Source organism: Panulirus ornatus, chromosome 73 (assembly GCF_036320965.1).
Source record: "Panulirus ornatus isolate Po-2019 chromosome 73, ASM3632096v1, whole genome shotgun sequence".
NCBI lineage: Eukaryota > Metazoa > Arthropoda > Malacostraca > Decapoda > Palinuridae > Panulirus > Panulirus ornatus.
In genome coordinates, this window is record NC_092296.1 from 863,315 (window position 1) to 889,099 (window position 25,785).

Consider the following 25,785-nt stretch of genomic DNA (forward strand, 5'->3'; position numbering starts at 1 on the left):
ATATAACCCTCCTATGTTTTTGTGAGGTACATTGATTCTTTATGGACATAGGTTTTATTTAAATGACTGAAAAGATATTCTTATACCTTTACATGTACACTATCAATTGGCAGGTAGGGTGTATACGTGTAGGAGTAAGTACATAGGGCATGTATAAAAGCTTCAGAAGGTGGAGCAACAGGAGTGTCAGACTCTTTCCTCATAAAACACAAATAGCAATCACAAACGAAATCTTTTAGGAAGTCTGACATGTCTCTGGGTGCAGGGTTTTCTGGTTTATAAATACTTTAGTTCTTGTTGCTGAGTAATACTGTTATTTGAATTCTGAGTATTTAACTTGCCATTGACTGATTATTTGCATAATATGTGTTCATTCGAGTATGTGCTTATATTTTGCTGCGGACGATTATGCATGGAAGTAAAAGTCTTGTGGATGTTTAGAAAACTGAACCAGTCTTTTGGTCAATACCACCACATGCAAATGATGAAGGATACCAAAGTATGAAATGCTATCCCGTCTCATCTACTTGCTGCACTAAATGGCTCTGATTTGATGCTGTCTCCTACACTCTCTTACCAGCTTTCTGGAGTCAGCCATCAAGGCTATGTCATCTACAAACAGCAGCTGATTCAAGTTCCATTCCCCACAACTCCAGCATCCTGTAGACCTGCCCCATGCTCCAAGACCCCCTCACATTTACCACCCTCACCACCCCGCCCATGAACTGATTAAATAGCCATAGTGACATCATACATTACACAGACCCACTATCACTGGGAACTGCTCACCTTCATATCGTCAGTTAGACACCTTCAGGTCTAAAAAGATTTGTATTAGATGGTAGTTGCAAGAATTTTGTCTTGCAAACATACATCTGTCATATTCACTGTCATAAGTTTCTCTATAGACTTACTTCAATGCGGAAAACATCATCTCATGGCGAGGGTGGTGGCGTTGGAGGAAGTGGGGCACAACAGGAGCAAGCATCCTCAGAGCGAGGTACACTCCATACAAAGCGACATTCAGGAGACAGTCATGATCTTCCCAGGGAAAGATACTCTCCTCTGTAAGTAAAAAGTCACACTATGTAACCTCATAGTAGTATGTTGTGGTAACTTTTGTCAGTAACAATAATTGTTCTCTCTTATTAACTTGTGTTGTTTAATACTGTACGATTATTGAGGAATAAAGCATGTTGAGACTGCAGGGATGAAATTGATGATTAGTGCTCAACTTTGGATTGTAAATAGAAATTTTAGATTCAAACAGATTTCCATTGCATATACATCTAGGCTGTTGTTTTGAATGTTATGACTTATATACCAAACCATTTCATTATTTCCTCATATTTTTCATCAAGAGTTTCAAGAGAACAACGTAGTGCTCCTGGTTCTTTACGTAGTGTATCCAGTGTAGGGTCAGGGGTCTCCAGTGTCATTGCCGTTGATAACTCCAATGCAGCATCAACAACAGCAACTACAGCAGTCAATGTCAAATCTAGACCGAACTCTTCACTGGCCCCCAATTCTCTCCCATCTAACTTACAGGAAGATCTTAACCCAAATGGGGTTGAGGTGGGTTGTTTGTACAGTATAGATTACTGCAAAAGTTGATAGGATGAGAATGTTTCATCAGATTTTGTGTCCTGGAATAGTTGATCAAGTATAATAATAATGATAGAAAAGAAGGAAATAAGTTTGCTTTATGACCCATGTCTGATATATCTAATTGAATGTTTTCTAGCATTTCTAACTCAGACATATTTTATGGTTGTAGGCTGCCATGCCTCAAGAGGATAATTTTGCTATCCTGAGAGCTCAAAACAGTGGCACAAGCGGAGCTCCAGGTATAACAGGAGGAAGCATGGCAGCAGGTGTAGATGATGCTAGTGAGCGTTATGAACCACCACAACCTCATCCATTACCCATGCCAGAGTATGGAGGTTACTTTGCACCACTTACTGAGTACCTGCCTGATAGCTCTCAGCCTATCACTGCATTTCATAGGTGAGGTATTATGTGTTTATTGATTTAGAAATGTAAAGAGAACAGACTCCTGACTGTAACCTAATTATGTTGTTCATTTATTCATTGTGTTAGATTTGTATGTAATGATGAACTTTCCATTTAGATATTGGTGTAAAACAAAGCCATGAAGATATATAGCTACAGACTGCACTACACATGCATGTAGATCCCTTTTTTTAAAGTTCAGTTATTACTCAGTAATATGTATCACCTTATCCAATTTATTGCAGAATCTTTCTGTGAATTTCATATATTCTATTTAATCATTTTCACTTTAGGAAAGCCATCTTGGCCTTATTTTAAGAGTCAGAACTATATGATAATTTGTTGGAAAATATGTTCTGAATACAGGCCAGAAAATTGGTCTAAACTTCATATAGAATTATTGAAATTTGTTGTATAATGTAAATGATTAGAAGGTAAGCTGAACAGAAGAATGAGGTATTGTAGCAGAAGAGAGGACTAATTAATGAAGGAGAGGAACCAGGTGATATAGGGGAGTGGTATGGAGTAGAAGAATGAAGAGAAGTGAAAATAAGGTTGAGTAGAAGAATGAGGGGTTGCAATAGAATAGAGTAATGTAGATGATGAGGGTAAAGTAGTGGAATGAGAAGGATGAGTGGTGGGACAAGGTTGATAATTGAACAAAAAGGTAAAATGAAGAATTAGGTTGCTTTGGAAAAGCATTGATGACAAAAATCCTAAGGTAGTTTTAAATGAACAAGTAATAATGAAATAATGAGGTGGAATTGATGTACAATGTGATGTAAGAAGCTAAGTGATGTGAGGGAGCACAAGGTGGAATCAGTGAACAAAGATATGTTAGTGAACAGAATTAGTTGAAAAAACAAAATGTTGTAGGGAGGAAATGTGTGGTGTTTGAGGCATAGGGTGGAGTGTGAAAGAACAAGTTGATTTATGTAGGGAAAAACACCTGAAAGGAGTAAATTAGGCATTCATTTTTTGGATGTGTTTTGTAGTAGAAACTGATGGTGTAAAGAGGAACAACGAGGTTTTAGACATGTGATGGTATGTAGAGGTACTAGTTGTGTATGGAGGTTACCAAATGATATGTAAGGTGACCATGTAGATGATTGATGAGACCATGTTATATGTGAGGAATAAGATGGTGACTTGAAAATGATACAGTTTGGAGAAAGCTCTGTAGGATAAATAAGCAGTATGTGCAAGAAGGCTGTAATGTGTATTGACATGTGATGGTATGTAGAGGTACTAATTCTGTATGCAGGTTACCAAATGATATGTAAGTTGACCATGTAAATGATTGATGAGACCATATTATATGTGAGAAATAAGATGGTGGCTTGAAAATGATACAGTTTGGAAAAAGAAGCTCTGTAGGATAATTAAGCAGTATGTGCAAGAAGACTGTAATGTGTGGAAGAAAAAGCAGGGAAGAATTAGGTATTGTGTGGAGGGAGAATACATTTAAGTAGGAAGTGTGTATATAGAGTTTGGGAGTCCTTGTGTCACTTTAGCACATGCGATATGGATTGAGTATGTTTATGAGTGAACTGAGGAATTCTGTGCACCTAATCTGTCTTTAGTTATAAGGTGCAGGATTGAGTTAGAAATGATATCTAAATAGTGTTATTTATTCTGAACATAGTTTCCAACTGTTCTCTTTGACTGAAATCACTTTGTTAATTTTTTCTTTCAGGTGCAACTTAGCTGTGATGTTGATCTGTGATGTGATAGTAGCTGGTATTGATGTTGATTGTCATAGTGTTGATTGGTCCATCCATGTGCCACTGATGCTTCACATAATTACACTTGGACTGGACCACTCCAGACTTCTAGTTCACCAGCACTGTAAGGATAATTTTTAGCTTTCAGAATATACAGTACAACTTTTGGAATATTAAGTTTCTGTGACTGAGTGAGGTTTTTGTACTCATAGTCCCAAAAATAGTGGTAGTGCTTATCCATGTCAGTATTATTCCAGGGGAGTTGTTCATCAGGGATATGATTTGACTCAACATGTATTGATACTTCATTCCTCTTATATCCTTTGGATGTTGCAATAAAAGTTAGATTTTCTTTATAGAAGGCATTAGAAGCTGAGAAAATCATTATATGATTATATGTTGAGGGGTAATACTAACAAAAAAAAAAGAAAAGCTGTGATGTAGAAAATATTATGCTGTTATAATTAGAATACATCAAGCTTCAGGGTTTAGTCTGTCATATTAGTTTATGTACTCAGAGTTATTTTGTATGTAAAGCTGTATGTATGAATAAAAAAGAATTGTCATTATTCTTATGTATTTTACATGTAGTATTCCATTCAATAAGATGATTTAGATTTAATGCATTATAGAATTACATTTATCCCAGAGTTTTCAACTTACTCTGCAATTTTATTTTCTTTGGCCAAAATACTTTGTTTCCTTACAGGCAAGACGCTGCTGGTTCACCTTCTGACAGTTGTAGCTGATCACCGAGACCATCTTGGAGTGGCTCGAGTTCTACTTAACAACAAGACCACAATGCTTGGTTATGGGTTGATTCCAAATAATATATTTACTCATAACAAGAATTTTACTGGTGAGAAGATTAGACTGTTGTTTAACTGTTTGTAATGCTCTGGGAAGAGTAGTGTAATTAGTGCCTTTAAATTGCTTAAGAGCAGTGTTTCCCAAACTAAGGGGGCATGAGGTGGATACAGAGGAGGATGTAAAGGCATATACCAAAATTAGGATTTTTGTTTAAAAGAGATTAAAAATGAAACTCAGAGATCATTTCATTCAAAAGAAATTTCTCTCATTGAGCTTGCCACACATCCTTGCAAAACCAAAATATAGCAATCACCCTTAACCATTCTCTATGCATCACGTCTCTCCCTATGCTTCTTGTGTTTGTGTATGTGTTAGATACTACAGTAACTCATTGCTAGTGTTTCACAGCACTAACACCCACCAATCTTCCCTCAACTTCAGGTACGTTAAGATTTATCTCATGATTCTAACTGTTTTAGTCTGGTTTTCTTCCCTTTCGTTTTTTTTCATGGATTTTACTTGTAGCTATGGCTTGATGTGCAATACCCAGTTGTTGCCCTCTTGTAGCTAAGTGAATGACTGTATGGTGTTGTGTGTGACTGTGATGTGGTGTTTTAAAATGAAAATATGAAGGAGTATGAGGATTTTATGAATACCAAAAGGGTGCATCATGTTAAAGAGTTTGGAAACCACTGCTTTACCGCAGTTCTGCATTTGGGGAATATTAAGAGTATTGTATGTAGTGTAAGACAGAATTAAATGGAAATTAAGGAAGTACAAACACATGATAAGATTAGCATTTGATTACTGTGGAAGATATGTTTAGTTGTAGTGATAACTGTTTATAGAGACATTTGCAATGTGTGTGCATTCACCATACATGCATTTGATTACTCTTCTTGGGTTAAAGGGAATGTTCAGGAAATACATTCCTAGTGTAGTTTGAGGGCAAGAATGAAAGAGGGATTGGTATGTAAGATGAAAAAAGAGCTGTGGGACTGTATGTTAGAGTGTAAGGGTGTGAGTTTAAAGTTGCTGAAGGTTAAAATGAAAATAGGTTATGAGAGGTTAGTCTTGAGATTGTTATCGTTAGTGAAAGGACTGAAGAAGAAAGGAGTGCTCTCTGGGAGGAACTGAGTGAGTGATTTGGCATTTGTGATGCAAGAGATCGAATTTTAGTGGTTGGGATCTGAATACAATTGTAAGTGATGCTGCAGTTGAGGATATAATTGTGTAACACAGGGTCCTCATTATAAATAAAAGTGAGGTAGAACTTACTGAGATGTTTCCTGAAAGAGATTAGTGACTTAGAATTCTTGATTTAAAGATGCAGTGGGTGCATACAAATGTGGGTGAGCGAGTATAGGGGTCATTTGTTATTGATAGATTATGTAATAAGCGTCAAGTATGCAAAGGAGAGTTTGTTGGATGTAAACATGCTAAAAATGGTGGCTAGTGGAATACCTTATCTTTTTTTGGTTGAGGCAAGTGTAAAAATTTGTGATAGTTTAAAGAAAAAGAGAAATTGACATGTATTAAAGATGTGGTTAAAGTGAGAAGGCTTGGAAGAAAGGTCTTTGTACAGAGATTCCAAGAGAGATTGAGTGAAGAGTGGCATAATTTGAGAGTAAATGAGATAAGGAAGTGGAAGAGAACTGAAAGGTATTCAGGGAAGCATTGCTCATATGTGTAGGTGAAGTGTATAGATGTTGAAGTTAGGAGATGCAGGTATGAGAAAGGGTACTATGTAGTGAAATGTACAGTTTTTTTGCAAAATGTCTACAACTTTATGATTAGTTGGATGTAATTCACAGAAGTATTTACATTAATGAATAATCCCCTTAGCACTGCATCGTCCAGGGTTGAACACAGGTAACTTATGAGTCTTCCTCCAGATAATCCAGTTTTTAGAGCATAAATGTATTATGTGAATGCATAGATACATAGTATGAAAGTTCAATCAGTTGTTAACATAAGCCTTTCTTTAAAAAACAGAGGAACCTCCAACAGATCCAGCACCACCAATAGTAGCTGCACCTCCAGGTTTTGAGAACCCTCCTGACTCGGCTAGTGATGGAGGAGCCCCAGTTGGTATGGCAGATGACAACATGACTAACCCTGTTGTTATCACTTCAGATGATAATGCGGATACTGTTTCTGGTTCCTCTGCCACAGGAGCTGAACATGTACCACAGGATGATCTCCAATATAGTATTATGGCTCTTATAGATTATATAGCCTCCAGGTATGACTTCAGATTTTCTCTTCCAGCTTATTCATGTTGATATAATTGTTTCATGGTATATCCAATGATCTATGGACAGTGAACTCTTTTATAGAATTTTTCCTTCATACTTAAAGTTTTATGCAATTTTCTAACATTGATATACTTTTTTCAGTAAGAATCAACCTCTTTGGACATACGAAGACATTACATCAAAACAGTTTTCAATCAGAAGTGCTGAGCAGCTGTCTAACTTTGTTCGACATGTTGTTACAGTAAGTTTTGATATTAGTTTATAAGTATCTTTCCACAACACGTATTATATTATTGTATCCATATCTGATCACTGTAGCAGTATTCAACACATATTTTATGGCAGATGCATTAGGTAGAAATAGTCGGTATGAACATTTAGTAGGAGCCTCTGCAAACACTGTGCAAGAATTACCCTCTGCCAGTGGCCCATTAAGGGTGATTCATGAAGGCTAAGAAGCAGCACTGGAGTTCACCAGTTATGGAGACTCTTTTGCTGTGGCCACCCCCTTGAGGGACTTCCCAGAAGGAATGAATTTTGCTAGTTGAATGATGTCATGTGTTATGGTTGACGATGAGAGATTGTATGTTTGTGGACAGAATGCCAGCAGCCCACATGTGGGTAAGGCAGAAAGAAAAGACAACCACTTGGATCAGAGGAGTCTAAATTGACAACTGTTGAAGTGCTGGCTCACTTCACAGTTGTTACTAACCCACCCGGTACCCAGGCTGGTAGCACCTGTAATATACCTCCTTGGATGATAGCAGCCTCCAGAGAAATAGATAGATGTTTGCAGTATTTACATTTTATCAAGTTTACATAAATACAGTAGATAGATAGTAATTACTTTATTAAAGTTCTTATAGCCTACATCCATCAATTTTTATGTGTTCCACCATGTATCATGTATCTTTGTAGGTGTTCAGCCACTCCTTGCCTCACACCCACATAGAAGAGCGGTGGGCCCAAATTGCACTACACTTGGCACTGTCTTGTTCCTCTCGACATTACGCTGGACGCTCCCTTCAGGTACCCTTGTTTTCAGTTATTTATTTTTATTCTCTTAATATATGGGTATATGCTGATCGGGGTGTGGAGTCAGGACTTATATGTATCACTGTTGTAACCCTAAGCAGGTAGTCTTCTGATAACTTTCTACATCCTTACCTCATTTGTTTTGTGTATAGAATAATTCATGTTGGTTCAACTTTCGTACTCAGGAAATATAGTATGTGTATGTTACCTCAAGGCAGTGTATTGTAACAGTATTATAATCTTTTATAGTGTGATTTACTATGCATTTTTTACATGAAGGCAGACTGACAAGAGGATAGCTTTATAGCCAAAGGTAGCCATCCATAATTCACTATCAATGTTAACAACATATGAGTTGAACTTATCTTAGTCTCAAGTTCAACAGAAGTATAGTAAGTATGGCTGCTGCTGCTGCTTCTGCTTTTGTTATTACAGAAGGAGAAAAGACACATCATGTAGTAGGCTACCTTTTCCTGTTTCATAGGTAGGCTTATATAAAGAATGATGCCTTGATATTTAAGTTAACTGGGAATATATCATTTTGTTTCCTTCATTAGGGGAAATAACCATATTTCTTCAGAGGTCTTTGTGGCCTTTCAGCTGTTTTTTTTTTTGTTTAGAGATAGAAGAAAATTTTTCAAGTGGGTTTATGTAGTTTTTATAGAGCAAGAAAGTGGTTGCTGTTGATCAGAAAGAGCATATTACAGGAACTTATATATATATATTATATGTGTAGTAAGGAGTTTGATTTGTATGGTAAAAATGATAAGTTTCTAAAGTAAACTATGAGTGGAAGTAGAACTGTAAGGCACCCCAAGAAAGATGAAGAAAATAGAGTGAAAGGATATGTGGGCTGAAGAGTACGATCATTGTTGTGACATGTTTGGAAAAGTTTCTTTATTAATCTCCTTGTTGAATATAAAGACGCTTTGTTTTTAGATGACAATGTATGATTAATATTTGAATATTTTCTTTACCTTTAAGATTGTACAGTAAGGGTCATAGAGGTACATGAAGTGAAAGGCTAATGAAAGTAGCATATTAATTACAAGGTTCAGTCAGTCCTATTTTCTTGTTTTTACTAGTTTATTGTAATTAGTAAATTGTGTTAACTGAATAAAGTTTCAAGGTGAGATCATTTGGAACCAACAAGAGAAGTTCATCATGGATTACTTTCTTTGTATCTTATCCAGTGTTACTATTTCAGAGGCACATAGCACAGTTACTTTACATACAAACTTATGTTTAGGTTGTAACCTCTCGTACCTGCATTTCTGTTGGTAGGCATTCCTGAATAAGAAGTTTTGTACTGTATGGTGTTTGAACTTCAAATCACTTGAGCTTTCCTTTTCCATCATTGCCAGGTGTTTCGATCATTACATGTATCCATGTCAACTCGAATGCTGAGTGATTTGCTGGGGCGATTGGTGGAAACAGTGGCTGAGCAAGGAGAAGATATGCAAGGATATGTAACAGAACTTATGCTGACTCTTGAGTCAGCAGTTGATGCTTTAGACTCTGATTTTAGGTGTGTAGATTTCATATGTTTAACCAATCATTAAGGATGATTTTTTACCATACAATCATAACATTTTAAACAACTTTAATGCACTGATAATTGAATCACAAGTAAATGATATATACAGATATTGCATGCATTAAAGTATATCTATTTCCATAACTCAGATATTATGGTACTTTCACTGAGGTAAAGCCTTGTTTCTTACTTTGATATTTGTTGATAATTTTGAGGGTGAAATTCTTTAAGATTGCGAGATTGTGCAGAGACTCAAGTATTTCTTTTTCATGGTCTTTTCTTAATAATAAAGCATTAATTTCAACAGACCAATAGAGTTTGTTCGTGAACTGTTTAAGTCCACACCAAACCTGAACAATAAGGATCGGAAAGGGCCCCTTGGTTATGGCATGATGGGTCATTATTATGGATCTGGGTATCCACCACCGACTGCCCCAATTTCTCCTGGAGGACACATTCGTTCTACATCTTACTCAATATCTTATGGCAGAGGCAAACCAATGGCCTCACCAACAGCAGATATCAAAGGTATTGTACCCGGTCTCACTTTGATAATTTCATGTTTTCATCCTGAGGTTAAGATGCTATATACATTGAGTAAAGGTGTGAATAGATAAATGCTTCCTTGAATATGGATTCCCAAGGTATGGCATTTTGTTTCATATGTACTGTCAAGCAGCAGCATAGTATACTCAAAAACTTGAAAACTGAATTTGGGTTTTCACTTAATTTACATCCTACATGGTACACTTCATACCATAAGAGAATCCAATCTCATCTTATGGGTTTGGAGAAAAAGGAAAGATATCCCATGACCAGTTCAGCAGGATTGAGAGAGAGAAAGAAAAGATATCCTGAGACCAGATGCTTGCTTCTACAGCTGTCAGATATACTTTGTATGCAGAAAGTCAAAATTGTGAACTACATGTTGGTGTGCTTACATGTTCTGTTGCATACCATTTATCGATAATAAGAAAATGGGCTGACTGCAGTCAATAGTAATGCCACTTTTTCTTAAAGAAATTACTGTTGTACCCAAAACTGAATAGCTGTATGTACTCGACATATTGTAGAGAGTGTGAGTGAGTGAAAGACTGTGTGAGTATAACTGAGTTAGAGTGTGTGGTGTCTCGTCTGCAGAGAGAATTTACATCATCCGTACTGCATTAATCTGTGTTTATCAGTGTGATATGATGTAAGTGTGTGAGTGAATCAGCATGTTTGTTTTCGTAAATACACACTTGAAATTTTGAGATCTTGCTACATCCCAGCACATGATATTTGTATTTACCATTTTGAAGGCAAATCCAGATTTTATAAGTGATGCTGATGTCATATCACACACAGGGAATGGTTAAACTTGAAAAATAACCTAAAGGAGTATAACTGTGGGAGGGATACCAGGAAACAAGATTTTGGAGTAATTTGGAGAGCATGTGGGATGTTGAGTTTTGCATGTACAGCCCTACTGTATGAATTTTTGTTGAGTAAGCTTGCAGGTGTTTTAGTTTGGCAAATGCCAGGTGAGCCAGAGCTTGGGCATGGCTTGACTCTCCGGTACATTTGAGTAAATATATTAATTTTTTTTATCTTTTTGTATTTTTTTAGTACTTGCGATTCATGCACTGCGATAGTCAATGAAACCAATTGAAAAAACCAAAAACTACTCATTGCATGACAATGATAAAACGCCAATGAAATGATATAAAACAGCTTTATGGTTTTACCGTGAAAAAATTCAAAACATCTTCAATCAATGAAGACGTACGCTGGATAACAAATCGCTCCAAGTATAAGTTGAAGGGATCTTACCTCCTAGTTCTAAGACTTTCACAAAAGATATATTTTTACACTACTAACTTCAATTAGTGATAAAGCAGCAATAGCTTCCATTCGAACTTTGCTCAACCTGGATTCGTGGGACTGGAACTTCGTGCACTCGCCAACAGCAGCAACAGCACACTTCAGCATCGTACTTATCACCGCTCTTTTCATTTCACTCATCACCTGTAAACATGGCTGACCAGAGCACTCTATATAAGATACTGTTACATTGTCGTCTACTTCATTTACACATTCCAATCTTCCTGGATTCAAAGCTGGTGTGACAAAATGACTCAACCAAATTTTACCTTCTTCAATCCTTTTACATTTTCCGAGATAATGATTTGCTTCATCACAATCTTCAGGCCTCAATTTTCCACTTCATCCTAGATGTCCTTGCCATGCTTAGTCCATGGTTATTTGCCAATCCTCCAATATCTATATATACATCATCTTCTCATTTTTCCTTATCATGAAACTCCAATGACTTACCCTTAGTTAAACTTTTACTCGTAACCTTCTTTATTCACATTTACTCTTAATTTCTGTGTAGCACATATTTACACTAAACAGTACAATGGCCTCATGTTTTCACTATTTACCACTTCAGCGTGTAATCACCAGAACAACTACCAACTGATCCACAGCTAAGCTCCACAAACTTTCTGTCAGCCTTGACTTCCATCACTACTTTCAAACCTTAGCATTTACTCTTTAAAGTAATTAATTTGTTGTATCTTAATTTTCCAAATATTGAGTATTGTAATTGCTTATCATTTATTCTTTGCAATTTGAACTATAACTAGTATGTTTCGATAACTGCAAATACTCTGAAATTGCATGTTTTAGAATCTGTTTAGTAGTGATAAATTTGCAAGAGGTTACTGACAAGGTAATGACGTATTCTCTTGAGACAGAATTGCGACAAGGTAGTTTGAGGTATTGTTGTAAGAAAAAGTTTCATTCATAAGAGCTACAATTTTAGTAATATATGTGAAATGATTTTTCATAGTAGGAAATGTTATTGATAAGAATTCTTATCAACATTAGAGTGCACAACAGACGAAATGGGAAGGATTTACTGGATCCCCTGTACTGACCAAAGGTGCATGTTCAACAATCAGTCCAATTATCCGTCCCGTCCGACTTTCACTGAAACAGTTTGACAAGATTCTTTTATATATGGACAGTTATTGTATACCAATAACATTTTCATATGCATTCATTGCTGGACTCAATGCTGGGTTTACAAAATTTCTATCATGAATCTTTCCATCTTCATTTATGTATTTTATAAGATTTGCTTCATCTATAAGACTTGCATCTTTCTTTCAACTTCCATTTACATTCTTAGATTGTCTCTGCCATGCTTAGTCACCTTTGAGCATTATTTGCCATATCCTGTACAGACTCCATTATAGTATATTTCATCATCTTTATCTGTTTCCTGTATCATGAAAATGCATGAACATTCTCTTTATGTTTAAAACTTTTATCGCTACCTATCCTTTTTTTCATTCATGTTCACTGTGTAGCACATAGTGAGTTAGCACTAGGAACAGATGAAGAATGGCCTCATTTGTTTACATCTATTTCCTAGCTGTCATGTGTAATGCACCAGAACCAGAGCTCCCCTATCCACAGCTAAGCTCCACAAACCTTTCTGTAGTTTCCCTTGACTGCCATTCACATACTTTACATCCATTTAGCTATTTGCACGTCTTTTAATGTAAGAGTTTGTTAGTATGACTATATTGTAGCAAATATTTGATGATTTGTAATGTAGCTTATGCATAGATTCTTTGCAGCTTATTTACTTTGAACTGTGATTGTTTCAGATTCTTGCACAATTCTTCTGGATTGCAGTGTCTGTTCTAGAATCTGATTATGAGTATGAGTTCATCTTAGCAATGAGGTTACTGGACAAGGTACTGTCTCGATTGCCTCTTGACCGACCAGACTGCCGAGACAAGGTGAGTTCTGAGCTTTACATTGTTGTAAGAAAAAGTTTCATTCATAAGAAGCTACAATTTTTTAGTAATATATGTGAAATGCCATTTTTTCATAGTGGACTGTTATTTGATAAGAAATCGTTATGCAACAGGTAGAGAAGCTGCAGCAACAACTGAAATGGAAGGATTTTCCTGGTGTCCATGCTTTACTACTCAAAGGGTGTACATGTGCAACCACATATGAGCCAACAATTACCCTCCTCTCTCGATTTACTCAGCTTACAGATTTACAGGTAAATATCTTTTCTTATGGACAGTTGAATTATACTAACTACATTTGATATGCATTCATTGCATGGCTCCTTTAATTTGTGCATTTTATGTTTTTTCCCCTATTCTTAGTAATCTTTCCATCTTCATATGTATTAGTATTTTAAGGTTAAATTCTCATAGCAGAACCTCATGATAAGAAAAGAAGATATGACGATTGACAGACTTTATTTTTTATTTTGTATTTTGATTATATATGATCCAATACACTTTTGATTTGATTGGTCACGACTTCTACATTGAATGTTAACCATGCATCGAAAATCCAGTAAATCTTCACATTGAATCTCCCAATGTAAACACAGTTGGCTTTCAGGGTGCACCAGACACAGCCCTTTTATGCATACCTGATATCCCAGTCTTTCTGGAAGTCTTTTGGCTTTTCAGTAAGTGTTTACTAATCACCCAAAAGAAGACGTGGATGGTTGCAAGGTAAAGCATTGTCTATCTTCTTATGTACTGGCACAGCACAGAAAGAGGCATCTTAATTCTCAAACTTGTTACACCTGCATTGTTGTGAGGTGTACTTCTCAAAGGGACAGATCACTGGGAAGTTTCCTTTAGGAACTTGTTACTGTTTGCTGTTGGTGTTTTTGGCTGACACATCTTGTTTAGAGACACGGCTCTTTTCCATGCCATGATGGGAACAAGACTGCCACTGCCTAATGTTCCAAGCCTCAATCATTGTAATGTAATACATTAGATGATACTAAGTTACAGGGCATCTTCCCAGAGGTTGACATGATACCTCTTGGAGTTGGTTCTTTATAAAATTGTGTATAGAACTGGGGCTTCATTGGTTTGAGTTTAAAGAAACTGCTTGAATGGTCAGTATTTTTCAAATTTTCAATGTAGGAATTGTATATCAAGCAGCACATACTTGTAATTTTTTCATATGACAAAAACTCCAGTCACAGACAAGTTCTCATCAAGGTCAGCTTATCAGTATTAGATATATATCAAAAAGAAAAAAGAAAGTAACCTAAGAGTTTTAAGGAAGAGGAGAGTTTGCCTTTTGAATTGGGACAGATCATAGTTTTTAGAGAAAACTTCAGAAGGTAAAGTGTTACAACACTACCAGTTGAGGGAAGGAAACATCACAACAGCTTTCTTCAAATCCCAAGTATATTGTCACTCAGTAATCATGGAATGCTTATATCAAGTATGTTTTTTGAGTCATAGATCTATCAGAGGAGATGGGAAAATTATATGAGATGTTGCTAGCTGAAAAGTATAACTGCTACATTATTACATTTTCCCTAAAGATTTTTGTATCAACAGGTTGTTGACCCAAGCCAGAGTCGGGCATTTGCAATCAATGTAATTGCTTTACTCCCATATATGTTGCAAAACTATGAGGATGCCAATGCTCTTTGTATACAGGCAGCAGAAAATGTTGCACAGGTAAGAGCCTTACAAATATTTAGCAAGTTTTGCTGTTTGTTAAGCCTTTTTTATTTTAGGGTCACTATATGTTTATGTGTAGCATTTTTTTTTCCTAACAAGAATATTTAAGTGATGAGGTACTGCATTGGGAGAATTGTTTTATGATTGGTCATGTGCAATGATTCACATGTGGTCTCATTTAACAAAAACTTAAGTGTGCAGAGTGAAAAAGTAAGAAACGTTTTTATTATTATGGAAGTTCATGTGTCATATAGCAAACTGGAAAAGTTGAGGATTTATGAAGTGCATATTCTGTGTGAATAGGAATGAAGTTTAACTTAACAGATGTAGAAGAACTAGGCATCATATAAACCTTAGTGGCCATATCAGTCTGCAGAATGTAAAGCATGAAAGGTAAAGCATCTTGAATGAACATATTGGAGCAAGTGTATGCAAAAAAAAAAAGAAATAAAGATGATTTAGCAATTGTGTAAGAAAAAGAGATTGAGTGAGTAGAGTTATGTAGAGGTTTAACTTGGAACTTATCCATCTTAACTTAAAGATAAATCCAGCTTTGGCCACAGAAATTATAACATAATTTTGATATTGTCAGGACAATATTTCCGCCCATTTTTATTCTACTCCAAATAACTATGCAACAAAAGTGTTCCATGGAACACCCTTCTGTTCATTATATCTCTTATTTTCATAATCACCTGGTTATTACTCCTTATGATATTTACCATGCTATGGATCTATCTATATCTCTGATGCTCGTTCCATGTGGGAATTCCTATTCTTACATGCCTTCCTACCATAATGTAATATTTTACTGGAAACAGCATGCTTTATCAGAACTAGATTATAACTACAGATTTCTTTGACAGATACATAGCATAAAGCACCAACACTACTAATTTTGCCTCTTGGAACTTGAAAAGAAAGGAAAAGAGAGAAATTTAGTGTAAAGCTAAATCATGGTTTTCTTCTTTTTATGGTTATTGTAGTGTATCATTGATGTTAAAGGCCATGGAACTTTGCCTTCATTTCTCATGTGTCTTTAAGTTAGGGACTTTTCCATGTGTCAGTAAATCTAATTGTTACCTGTAGAGTGTAGATGGCAATTTTAGCATTTCCCCACTGCTTGGATTCTTTTTATGATTTCAGGCCCATAGTTGAAAACACAAATTTCTTATTGTTCTCTAATGCTATACTACATTTATCCCCTCATATTTATTTTGAGTGATAACTGATTCACCCACATTCTACTGCTGAACTCATTTTCTTTTCTCCACCCTAGTTGTTTTTTCCATTTAATCTTTGTGCTTTATCTTTTTGTATTGTAGTAAGTTCCATGCCACTTATGTGTTGAATAATGTTTTTAGGAATTACAAACTTGTTACCTTGATATATTGATGTGTGTGTTTGTTTATATTAAATTGTTTGCTTTCATTCTTCCTTACTCATGTATATGTTTGCTTTTGTGTTTGTAATCATTTGCACAATAGTTTTACCTTTCTATCTAGATGTGATACTGTAATGGAAATTCGAAAAATATCCCATAATTGAAGGTGATTTCTGTTCATCATCTAACTGAACTTCATTACTTGTCTGATGGATAAACATCTTGGCTCTATATTTTTTTGTGTTCTAGGTTTGCAATGAGAAAGGAAAAGAACTAGAAAATCTAGCGACAGTTATGACCTTATACAGCCGGCGAAACTTTAGCAAGGAAAGTTTTCAGTGGACTAAATGTGTTGTGAAATACCTCCATGACTCTTATGCACACCTGTCACTAAATCTCATGGCATTTCTGGTTGAGGTAAGCATTTTACTTTTCATGCATTTGAAGTTATCATTTATGTCTGTATTCCAGAAACTAGTATGCAGATTTGAGAGTAATACAGTACAAGTGGTCTTTTTGCTTCATTTTAACTAACTTGCCTTTTGTGAAAGGTATTCAGAATTGGATATGTGAGAGTAATAAGAATTTGTTTCAGATTCCTCCCTCATGCTTTAAAGGTATTCAAAAATGGATGAACTCAGAGTGATATGAATTTTTTCAAAATCTGCTTGTAATATTATGGCAGAAAATGTCATAAGTACTAGCTGCCATTTAATTACTTAGAAGAAAAGAAAGAATATATTCATTCATAATGACAAAAACAGCATGGATGAAAGTAGCATAAAGAATAGTGCTTTGAGCCATTGAAGAATCATCTTTTTTTATTGATGTAAAGCAGGCCTTTTACATTTGTCATGTAGAGTAGCAATAAGTTTTTCCAAAGTTCCATTTGAAATTATTTTGAAAACACAAGATTAAGAGGATGCAGGAAGGAAAGTAAACTGAGAACTGGTGATTTAGTATTTTATTATTATTATTTTGACACCATTCAAATATGATAACATCATATAGAAATTCAGTGCTTTGTTAAAAAGGGAAATTAAATGTGAGAAATTAGTTATGAAGACTGAAGACAGGGAAGAATTTATAAAGCTGTTTGGAAATTTTGAGAATGTGATGTAATGAGGCATAGTGTATGAGTTTTATGAAGCTGTTAGGCCTAATCCCTTTCTTGATATCGATGAACTGACTGCCAGGATCATGAGGACAGGAATTTTGGGTGAATTATCTGTCACATCTTTCTCTGCATACTTCTTGTACCTGTTCAGTATTGTGATTTTTTTATTCTAACTCAAACTCTATTTTCCACTGAAGCCTACAATTAGGGTAGAGCAGTTGTATATTTAGTAGATGATGATAAGCTATCTTTTATCTTGTCCAAACTGATGCTGGTAAGTGTTTTGTAGGTATTTAGTTTGTTTTGAGGTGTTTTTGTTGATGTTTGGTGACTGAATGTCATGTTTGGTTCTTTTGTGATATTTGGTATATTTGATGATTTGTTGAGTAGCAGTGGTTGATCATTCAAGGTGATTTGTAGGTGTAGGCTGGCTTTGTGTCTTCTAGGGGCTAAGGGGATAATGGTGGTTTTTTTGTGGAAATGCAATCATTCTGTTTTGCAAAATTTATTGTCCTAATTTCATGAGGTAGTACTGCTTGTTTCTTATTTTGTATGCGATGCTGCAGTATTGCAATTGTTAGGTCATCTTCATAAGTGTTGACACTGTTTTGGAGGAGGCAAGGGGAGATGTGTAGGAAGGGGCTGAAGGGAGTTGGAGAAAGAAAAGCACCCAAAGGAGCTTCACTGCAAAATTTATTAATTTTCTCCTTTTTTTTAAGGTAATGTGTGGAAGGAATGTAAGACAGGGAATTTATGAGGAGAGTGTATGAAAGTATGATTAAAGGGGTTGATGTGAGAGGAAGACCACATGTGACATAGGAAAATAGAGTGGAACAGCACTGGAGGGAGAGAAATGGTGAAAGAATGCATGGAATGATGTATGCGAGGGAGGCATGTAAGGACAGGGTGAGAGTTCCCAGAGGGAATAAGTGTCAGAGATATAGATAGATAGTTAGTATGAAGTTTTGTTTGAGGTTTTATTAAGGGATGGTGTCACATGCATTACTGATGCTGCTTGCCATCATTAATGTGTGGTAGGAGATTGTGGTTGGTTGGTTGGTTGAAACCATCCAGAATGTGCTGTATGAGATGTATATGCAGTGCAGTGGAATTTTGGTCTGAATTTAAGGGAGACTGGAGGTGAGACTGGGATGTTTTGGTTGTTTCTTTTGTGATTTAGATTCTCAGTAGATTTAGATATTGATGATAGCATTGAGGGGATGGTAGAGGGGAAAGGAGTTCAGGTGTTTTTAAGGTTTCAGGATGGGTATTATGTTAGCAATATCCAGCTTATCTTTTCCCACCATAGTGGAAAAGATTCGATGGTGTTAAGAAAAAAAATAAAAAGCAATCATACTTATTTACTGAATAATTATTTGTTGTTTTGAATGTCATTGTTCCATGTACTTGAATAATGAATGAAACGATGATTATGCAAGAGTAAGATTATATTCCTTTGATTATTATTTACAGAAATGTAGAAATTTTTATTTCTATTATCACAAGTTATGTCATTTCACTTGAGGTGTAACACCCTTTTCATATCAGTATGGTTTAAAATTAAAGGGTGAAATATTGTTGGATCCCATGTGAGCTTTAGAAATCTGATATATGAAGTAATTTTCTGCATATCTGCAGGTACTGGAGAAGGGCCCTGCAAGTGTACAGAACCCTATCTTGAATATTCTGCACTGTATGCTTCACTACATAGACATGAACACTGCAGCAGCCCAGCTCGTTAATGGGGATTTGCTAAGGGTTATTGCTAAATACATTGAGGTAAGAACTTAGATTAACTAGTTTTGTGTACTGAGTAAAGGAAATTAAATGATTAAGCAAACAGATTGGCATCTTTAACTGCTTTAGAATTCATATGACCAGAAGAGTTGTAAGCAGTTAGAAAAGTGGAATGGAGTGTCTTTGTCTTCTATAAAACTAATATTTTTTTCTTATAAAGCCAATATATTTTCTGTTGATACAAGAAAGATTGCACATAAGGATTTTGCAATGCATTTTCATAGTAGGTATATATTAAATCATTACTCTTTCTTACACTGAATTCAAGTTTAGCATGAATAAACTTGGGATAATTTATTTTTGGCTTTTTTTTATATAGGCTAATTCAATCCCACTTAAAAGATTTCCAAAAAGAAAACAGATTTATTTGTTTCAGGGTTCACACTGGAAAGAAGCCCTCAGAATTTTGAAGATGGCCGTTACCCGTTCATCATCACTTGTAGTGCCTCCAGCTTCCTCTCACACACATTACTGGGACCATCATGTCTTTGCAGATATTGAGTCACATTTTAAAAAGGAGTTACCAGGTTTGTCAAAAATGTTGAGTTATTATTTCAATTTGTAATGTGCATTATGATGGGATATTTCTTTTCGTGCTTGAGGTTGATTGATTATGAGAAATAGCATTCTCTTTGTAAGACCCAGATCCTTACTGACAGGACGCACCATGGAATTTACTTTCGATGTGAATCAGACACCAATTATTGGTCGTCGATTCCTGAAAGGCTCAGGGATGGTAGTCCTACCTGGTCAAGCAAGTGGTGGCTCATCAACTGTTAGCTCCGCAACTAGTGAAAGCCTACAGGATCGAGAACAGGTCAGTTTTCTTGATATCTTGGAAATTTTTATAGTAAATACCTTTCATTAGAATTCATTAATAATCTTGTTTTTCTTTATGTGCATAAGCCAGAATGAAATTTTGAATATGGTTTGTGTATAGTTTTATCGTAGGAGATAATGGAGAATGACTATTACCCATGTATCTTCTACATATCTCAAAAGATGAGTAAGTGGATCAGGAATGAGAGAGGGGGCCTGAAAGTCATACCTTTCTTGTATCAATGCTTCCAGAAAGTAGGAACAGAAGGAGGTAGGAGAAAAGTTCCTTCAGAGGTTTAGTCATCTATTCATACTACTTCACTAGAGTTGGAGAGACAAGCAGATATAACTTGAAAATTTATGTATAATCTTAGTCAAACAGGCAAATTGAAGGTAGATATACCATTTCATGCTTCACATAACACTGGACTGTCTGGGCCATCCATTACATAAGGAAAGACAAGGCAAGATTCACTGGTGATATTCTCTCTTATCTGACTAATGTCTGATCATCATCCCAGAAAGAAATGGGGAATCATATTAGGTTACCCATGATCCAAAGCTTATGACAGGATGTCTCATCTCTTAATTTCCCCTCCTTTGGTTTCCCTTTTTTTTTTACTTTACTCCCTCATATTTAGTTCCTCATTGGCTACTCTGTCTCCATGGATCAGCCTTTCTCCCTTTCTCCATCAATAGCAGTGTCCCCCATGGTTCTGTCCTGTGTCCTACACTTTTCCTCCTTTCTGTCAACAATATTCTCCATTTCATAAATAACCAAATGCTCTTATATACTAACTACTAAACACCAATTTTCCACATCCTTTGAGTCTGTTCCTTCTTCTCTCACTTGATCTGTATCTTGTCTAAACACATTTATCTTAATTAACTCAGACTTGGGCAGGATATCTTAGTAGGGTACATGTAATTAGGTTAGGTTTAATGCCTCCAAGACCCAGTTTCTACCCATCTCCTTATTAAAAGTTCCTCATAACTTTCCTCTCTCCAATGACAGTTCTGTAATTTCACCTACTGACTCAGTCAACATACTTGTTATTACTGTACATCTGCTCTGTCTTGGAAACCCCACAGTATTGAAATAGCTATGTCTGCCTGGAAGAAACTGGGAATTCTGTTTAGATGTAAAAAATTTTTTTCTTCTGAACAGTTGCTCTGTTCATACAAGGGATTGATCCGTCCTTGTATGGAGTTCTGCTCTCACATCTGAGGATGCATCCTTACTTGACAGTGTTGAGTTGAAAGCAGTCAGACTTATAGGCTCTACCAGGCTAACTTCAGAACTTGACCTGTTTGCTGTACATTGCAATGTTGGTTCACTTTCCCTCTTTTGTATGTATTACTTTTGTTTTTGCTCCCAAGAATTGGGTGCTTGTGTGCCCCCACCACTAGCTAGGCCATGCAGTACTCAGTAAGTTGTTGCATCACATGATTACTGTGAGGCCATTGGAGGGATGATGAAAATTCTTAATTCTGTGGAGACAAATGATATCTTTTATGTCATGCAAGAATGAAAAGAAGTTTGTTTGTTATGGAACTAATTGCTTTGATGGTGTGATTATTATGCATTCCCAATCCTTAGGGTTAGTAGAAAAAAAAAAAGACTACCCACATATATTGTGTGAGTCATAGAAGGAAACCAAATGGAGCAGGAGCAGGGGAAAATGGAAACCCTCACCTCCTTGTATTTACTTTCTAAAAGTGGAAACAGAAGAAGGAACCAAATGAGGAGTGTTCCTTAACATGTTTAAATGACTGGGAGTCTGATAGAAGTGGAACTCTTGAGTCTGCTGAGTTGCAGTGTTGAGTTAAAGTGAAAAGAAACTGATATGCCTTCTGCTTTTATTGCATTATGAATTAGGAGATAGTGTTTGCAACAAGACTTGAGGCGAGCTCAAGGTGCACATTGCTAAGTGAGTTACATTTCCCATATACAGGTAAAGGTACTGACATATATCTATAGGCAGGATAAGTAATAAGAAAAATCCATTTACTTAATTTCTCATTAGCTTTTATTACTCTGAGCTGTTTGGTTGTTGTGGTATGCAGGTCTTTTTTGGGTTTATTGTGCAATCCAGAATCAAGAGTGACATGGTCAAAATGTGAGAGCTTATATAATTTCATCTTCCTCCTCTCTATTGTCTGAAAACATATTGGCAGTATACCAATTTTACAGGACCGAGTGAGTAATGAGGAGACTGGTACAGTAGGAATAGACCAAGAAGAAACAGCCTCTCCACGTAGGAGTTTCTCTCTTTCTGCAGCTGACACTGGTCACATTGCTGGTTGGAAACGACCATGGCTATCACAGGTACAGAGTTTGACCATACTTACACCATGCACAGTGCTATATGTAATCCATCTGTTATTAGTGATTCCATTTACATTTATGTGGGGTGGATCATTTGTTTATAGATGCACGCCTTTTTTAAGAATTAATTTTTCATATCTAATATTCTCAGTCTTAACTCCAAGGCTTGGAAAAGACTAGACTGTGCGGTTGGTAGACTTGCTACCCTGTTACCAATATGCCATTTTTAGAATTCATATATATTGTTTTGGCTTTTGAGAATTTCTAATAAATGTATATACATATTCAGGCATGCTGTGTTTGTGGTTATAGCATTTTTCACTTTCAATTTCATTTTCAGCATATCTGTCTGTGTACCTCATTCAGCTTATCATGCTTCTACTTGATGCCACCTTCCCCATTCAAAACAAGATGGCAAATGCAGAGTATTATAGATTTTTCACTTCTTATTTTTTCCTCACCTTCAGGTATCAGAGACAGATGTGAACAGCTCCTGAAACATATGATGAAGTTTTCTGCATGTTATTGTTGCTGTCTTTATGTAGAACAGATTATTCTTGCTTGCAATGAGATGACGAAAAGATATTCAGAACATGTGGTAGTAGCCAGAAAGCAAATACATACCTGGCGAAATGCTTTATGATAATGGATTCCATGGGTATGCCACAGGCAAAATCACTTTTTTGTCTGTTGTGGTAAAACTGTCTGTGGGTTGGCTATTGAAATAGTAAAGGATTACGTGGTAATGCCATGGGCTTGGCTTCCATTGTATATCATCGGTAAATTCTTCTGTAGGATAGTCAGTTGAAGAAATGTGATGAACACTGTGAAGTCAATAGCAGCAAAAGGACAAAAACTTCTGTCATGAACTCCACCTGTATGTGGTCACACTGCTGGTGAAAAACCACCTTAGGTGAGGCTGTATCATCATGAGCAGATGAAAGTGAGTATAGACTCACTTAGAAGCTTTTCATTTCATTTCCTGCCACTGATTAGTGCACAACCACAGAGCTGTAGGAGCCCCATAAAAGGGTACCTGGGGTTGTATGATAATGACAATGATAAGAAGACTAGTATCTATAGTTGTAGAGCTAATTAGCCATTAAAGATAGAACTTGTGATGCTAGTGCCATAATTGCATTAAGCTTAGCATTAGTATGTCTACTACTACCACTCCTGGAAACTAGAGCATTTATGTTTCCTTACATGATGTTTATAGAGCTAAGGGGGAAACGCAGCTTCCAGAATTGCCCATGTTAGGAAGTCGTGAAATCACAACCGTAAGTGATTCATAAAACTCAATGCAGAGTTACATGGATTTACCTTAACCCAGATTTCCCTTTGTATGACTTGTCAGTTGATCAGCAAAATTTCCACTCTTCCTCCCATCTGCCATCTAAAGCCAATAATTGTACTTCAGGAAGGTTTATGTGACTAATTTGTGAGTTCTTGCACTTGAGTCTAATTGCTGTAACTGTTGCTCCTTCTTGAATTATATTTCTGTGTGTATAGAATGCATCAAAAAGGTCACAACTGCTGGTGTTGAAGCATGTATTCCTTCCTCCTTTTAGACTCTCTCCTTATCCATGGTTAGATAGAATTACTTACAGGTCAAGAGGTCCATTACTCCTTCATGCAAAGGACATATGCTACTCTCTCTGTTTTTTAACCCTGTTTGGGGAAATTTTAGCAACATCCCAAAGGCTTAGTGACTTGCATGCAACACAAATGCTCCATGGAAAACCCAAATTTTTTATAAACACAAAAGGCTGTCAACCAGAAAATGATGCATACACTTTTTGCCCATTAACTTTTTGATTTTAATTAGCTGCCATTGTTTTTTCATTAACACCTTGATGCATGTATGGGAAATGAAGATAGTAGCATTGGAATGTTAATGTTAATGGTACTTTTTGCCCTACCCCTCCACCAGAAGGACTTTTTCTTACTCCCCAACCAAATCTATTTCCTATGGGATGCAGAATCCTCCTTCTCATTCAAAAATTATTTACAGGAAACCCAGAATATATATCTGTTGTTTGTATAGTCTCAAAAATTTATGGTATTATATATCTTTTTACATGAGAGTCTGCATTACAGGCCCGCGCACGAGAGTGTTTGGTTAATTTGCTCAACACTTGTGGTCAAAGAGTTGGACTGCCCAAGTCTCCCTCGGTATGTATTCCAAATTCCAGGGGCTTTGATATTGGAAGGGGATAATTTTACTTACGGACAATTAGTATAGGATTTGCTAAAATGGTGTCAAGAAGCTTTTTCCTAGAAAATCATCCCTCTATTTATTATTAGAATCTCAAATGAGATAATGGCTTACAGAGGCCATAAACTTGACTATTAAATCAATTTGATTCATAACCTTTTTCTGGATAACTTGAAGAAAAATTTCATAAGTGTTTACACTGTACATTGGCCTAAATTAACTTGATGCACTAGTCTTAGTCAAAATAGTATCACAATGGACAACTGAAGAGGAACAACCCAAAGCAATATCCCGCAAACCCCTGAGAAAATAGGAAAAGCATCGTGCTGTTAATCTTGTATGATAGTTCTTAAGTATAATGTACTAAATGAATGCTCATGGTAAATATAAAGACTTCATTATTAACTTATTAATTATATCATTGTATACTGTGGATCTTAGAATTAGAATAATGATTCTTTGTACCTTAGTATATATATTGCAAAAATTTGGATATAATGAAGTAAAATGATATTATTCTTAATACCATATCATAATCATCACAGATCAGGAATTTCTTAAGCATGGTGTTCTTTCAGGAATTGTCATATAAAAGTAGTTTTTAAGGGTAAACAGATTCAAATCTTCATTATCTTAGCCATGACTTATGATTCCTCCTTACCATAAGCTTCGTTAATTTGTGTGCACATTCATACTTAACTTTAAAAAATGAGCTATATTAATTTGTTTGCCTTAATACCCATTGATGAAGTATGAAACAAAAAGCAAAATCCGTGGAAAAGCCTGTGATGGCTCAGTGTACTAGGAACACATGAAAAGATGGAGGAACTTTAAGGTTAATTATTGGGAGATTACAGCTTATTGTGGGCTCCAAAGGGTTAGGGGGTGATGTGAACAAGAAAAAGCAAGGCCATAATCAGTGTTACGTGCTTTATAAAAAGCTGTTTTCTACTGTGTAGTTACTGAGTCGGGTCATTAAATGAGTCATAGCCAGCTTTTTGAATGTTCAACATAGATCATGATGTGAAATTATCACACTGATTTTCTGCAAATCTTTTGATTAAACAGGTATATTAAGATATGCTCCATAACTTTTTTCCAAATGGTGGGGCATTTCTTCAGAATATATTCATTCTTCATCTTTTAGAGCATAGGAGTAACATTTTATGGATCATAGAACTCATTTCCCCTAAATGAAAACCTTCATACCCTGCCTCATAGTACATGTTTG

The 25,785-nt window shown here is 36.0% G+C and overlaps 1 protein-coding gene across 1 annotated transcript in view; it reads left to right on the forward strand.

Moving 5' to 3' along the window:
• Positions 1-25,785, forward strand: part of fry (Protein furry) — a 153,777-nt gene that overhangs the window by 100,539 nt on the left and 27,453 nt on the right. Inside the window, exons 32-50 of the mRNA XM_071661031.1 lie at positions 909-1,067; positions 1,362-1,575; positions 1,778-2,007; positions 3,710-3,861; positions 4,447-4,596; positions 6,543-6,792; positions 6,947-7,046; positions 7,724-7,834; positions 9,205-9,368; positions 9,685-9,910; positions 13,040-13,174; positions 13,306-13,446; positions 14,765-14,887; positions 16,524-16,691; positions 19,030-19,170; positions 19,565-19,715; positions 19,848-20,005; positions 22,202-22,336; positions 24,437-24,511. Coding sequence (XP_071517132.1) covers positions 909-1,067; positions 1,362-1,575; positions 1,778-2,007; positions 3,710-3,861; positions 4,447-4,596; positions 6,543-6,792; positions 6,947-7,046; positions 7,724-7,834; positions 9,205-9,368; positions 9,685-9,910; positions 13,040-13,174; positions 13,306-13,446; positions 14,765-14,887; positions 16,524-16,691; positions 19,030-19,170; positions 19,565-19,715; positions 19,848-20,005; positions 22,202-22,336; positions 24,437-24,511 — 2,983 coding nt within the window. The remainder of the gene's footprint in view (positions 1-908; positions 1,068-1,361; positions 1,576-1,777; positions 2,008-3,709; positions 3,862-4,446; positions 4,597-6,542; positions 6,793-6,946; positions 7,047-7,723; positions 7,835-9,204; positions 9,369-9,684; positions 9,911-13,039; positions 13,175-13,305; positions 13,447-14,764; positions 14,888-16,523; positions 16,692-19,029; positions 19,171-19,564; positions 19,716-19,847; positions 20,006-22,201; positions 22,337-24,436; positions 24,512-25,785) is intronic.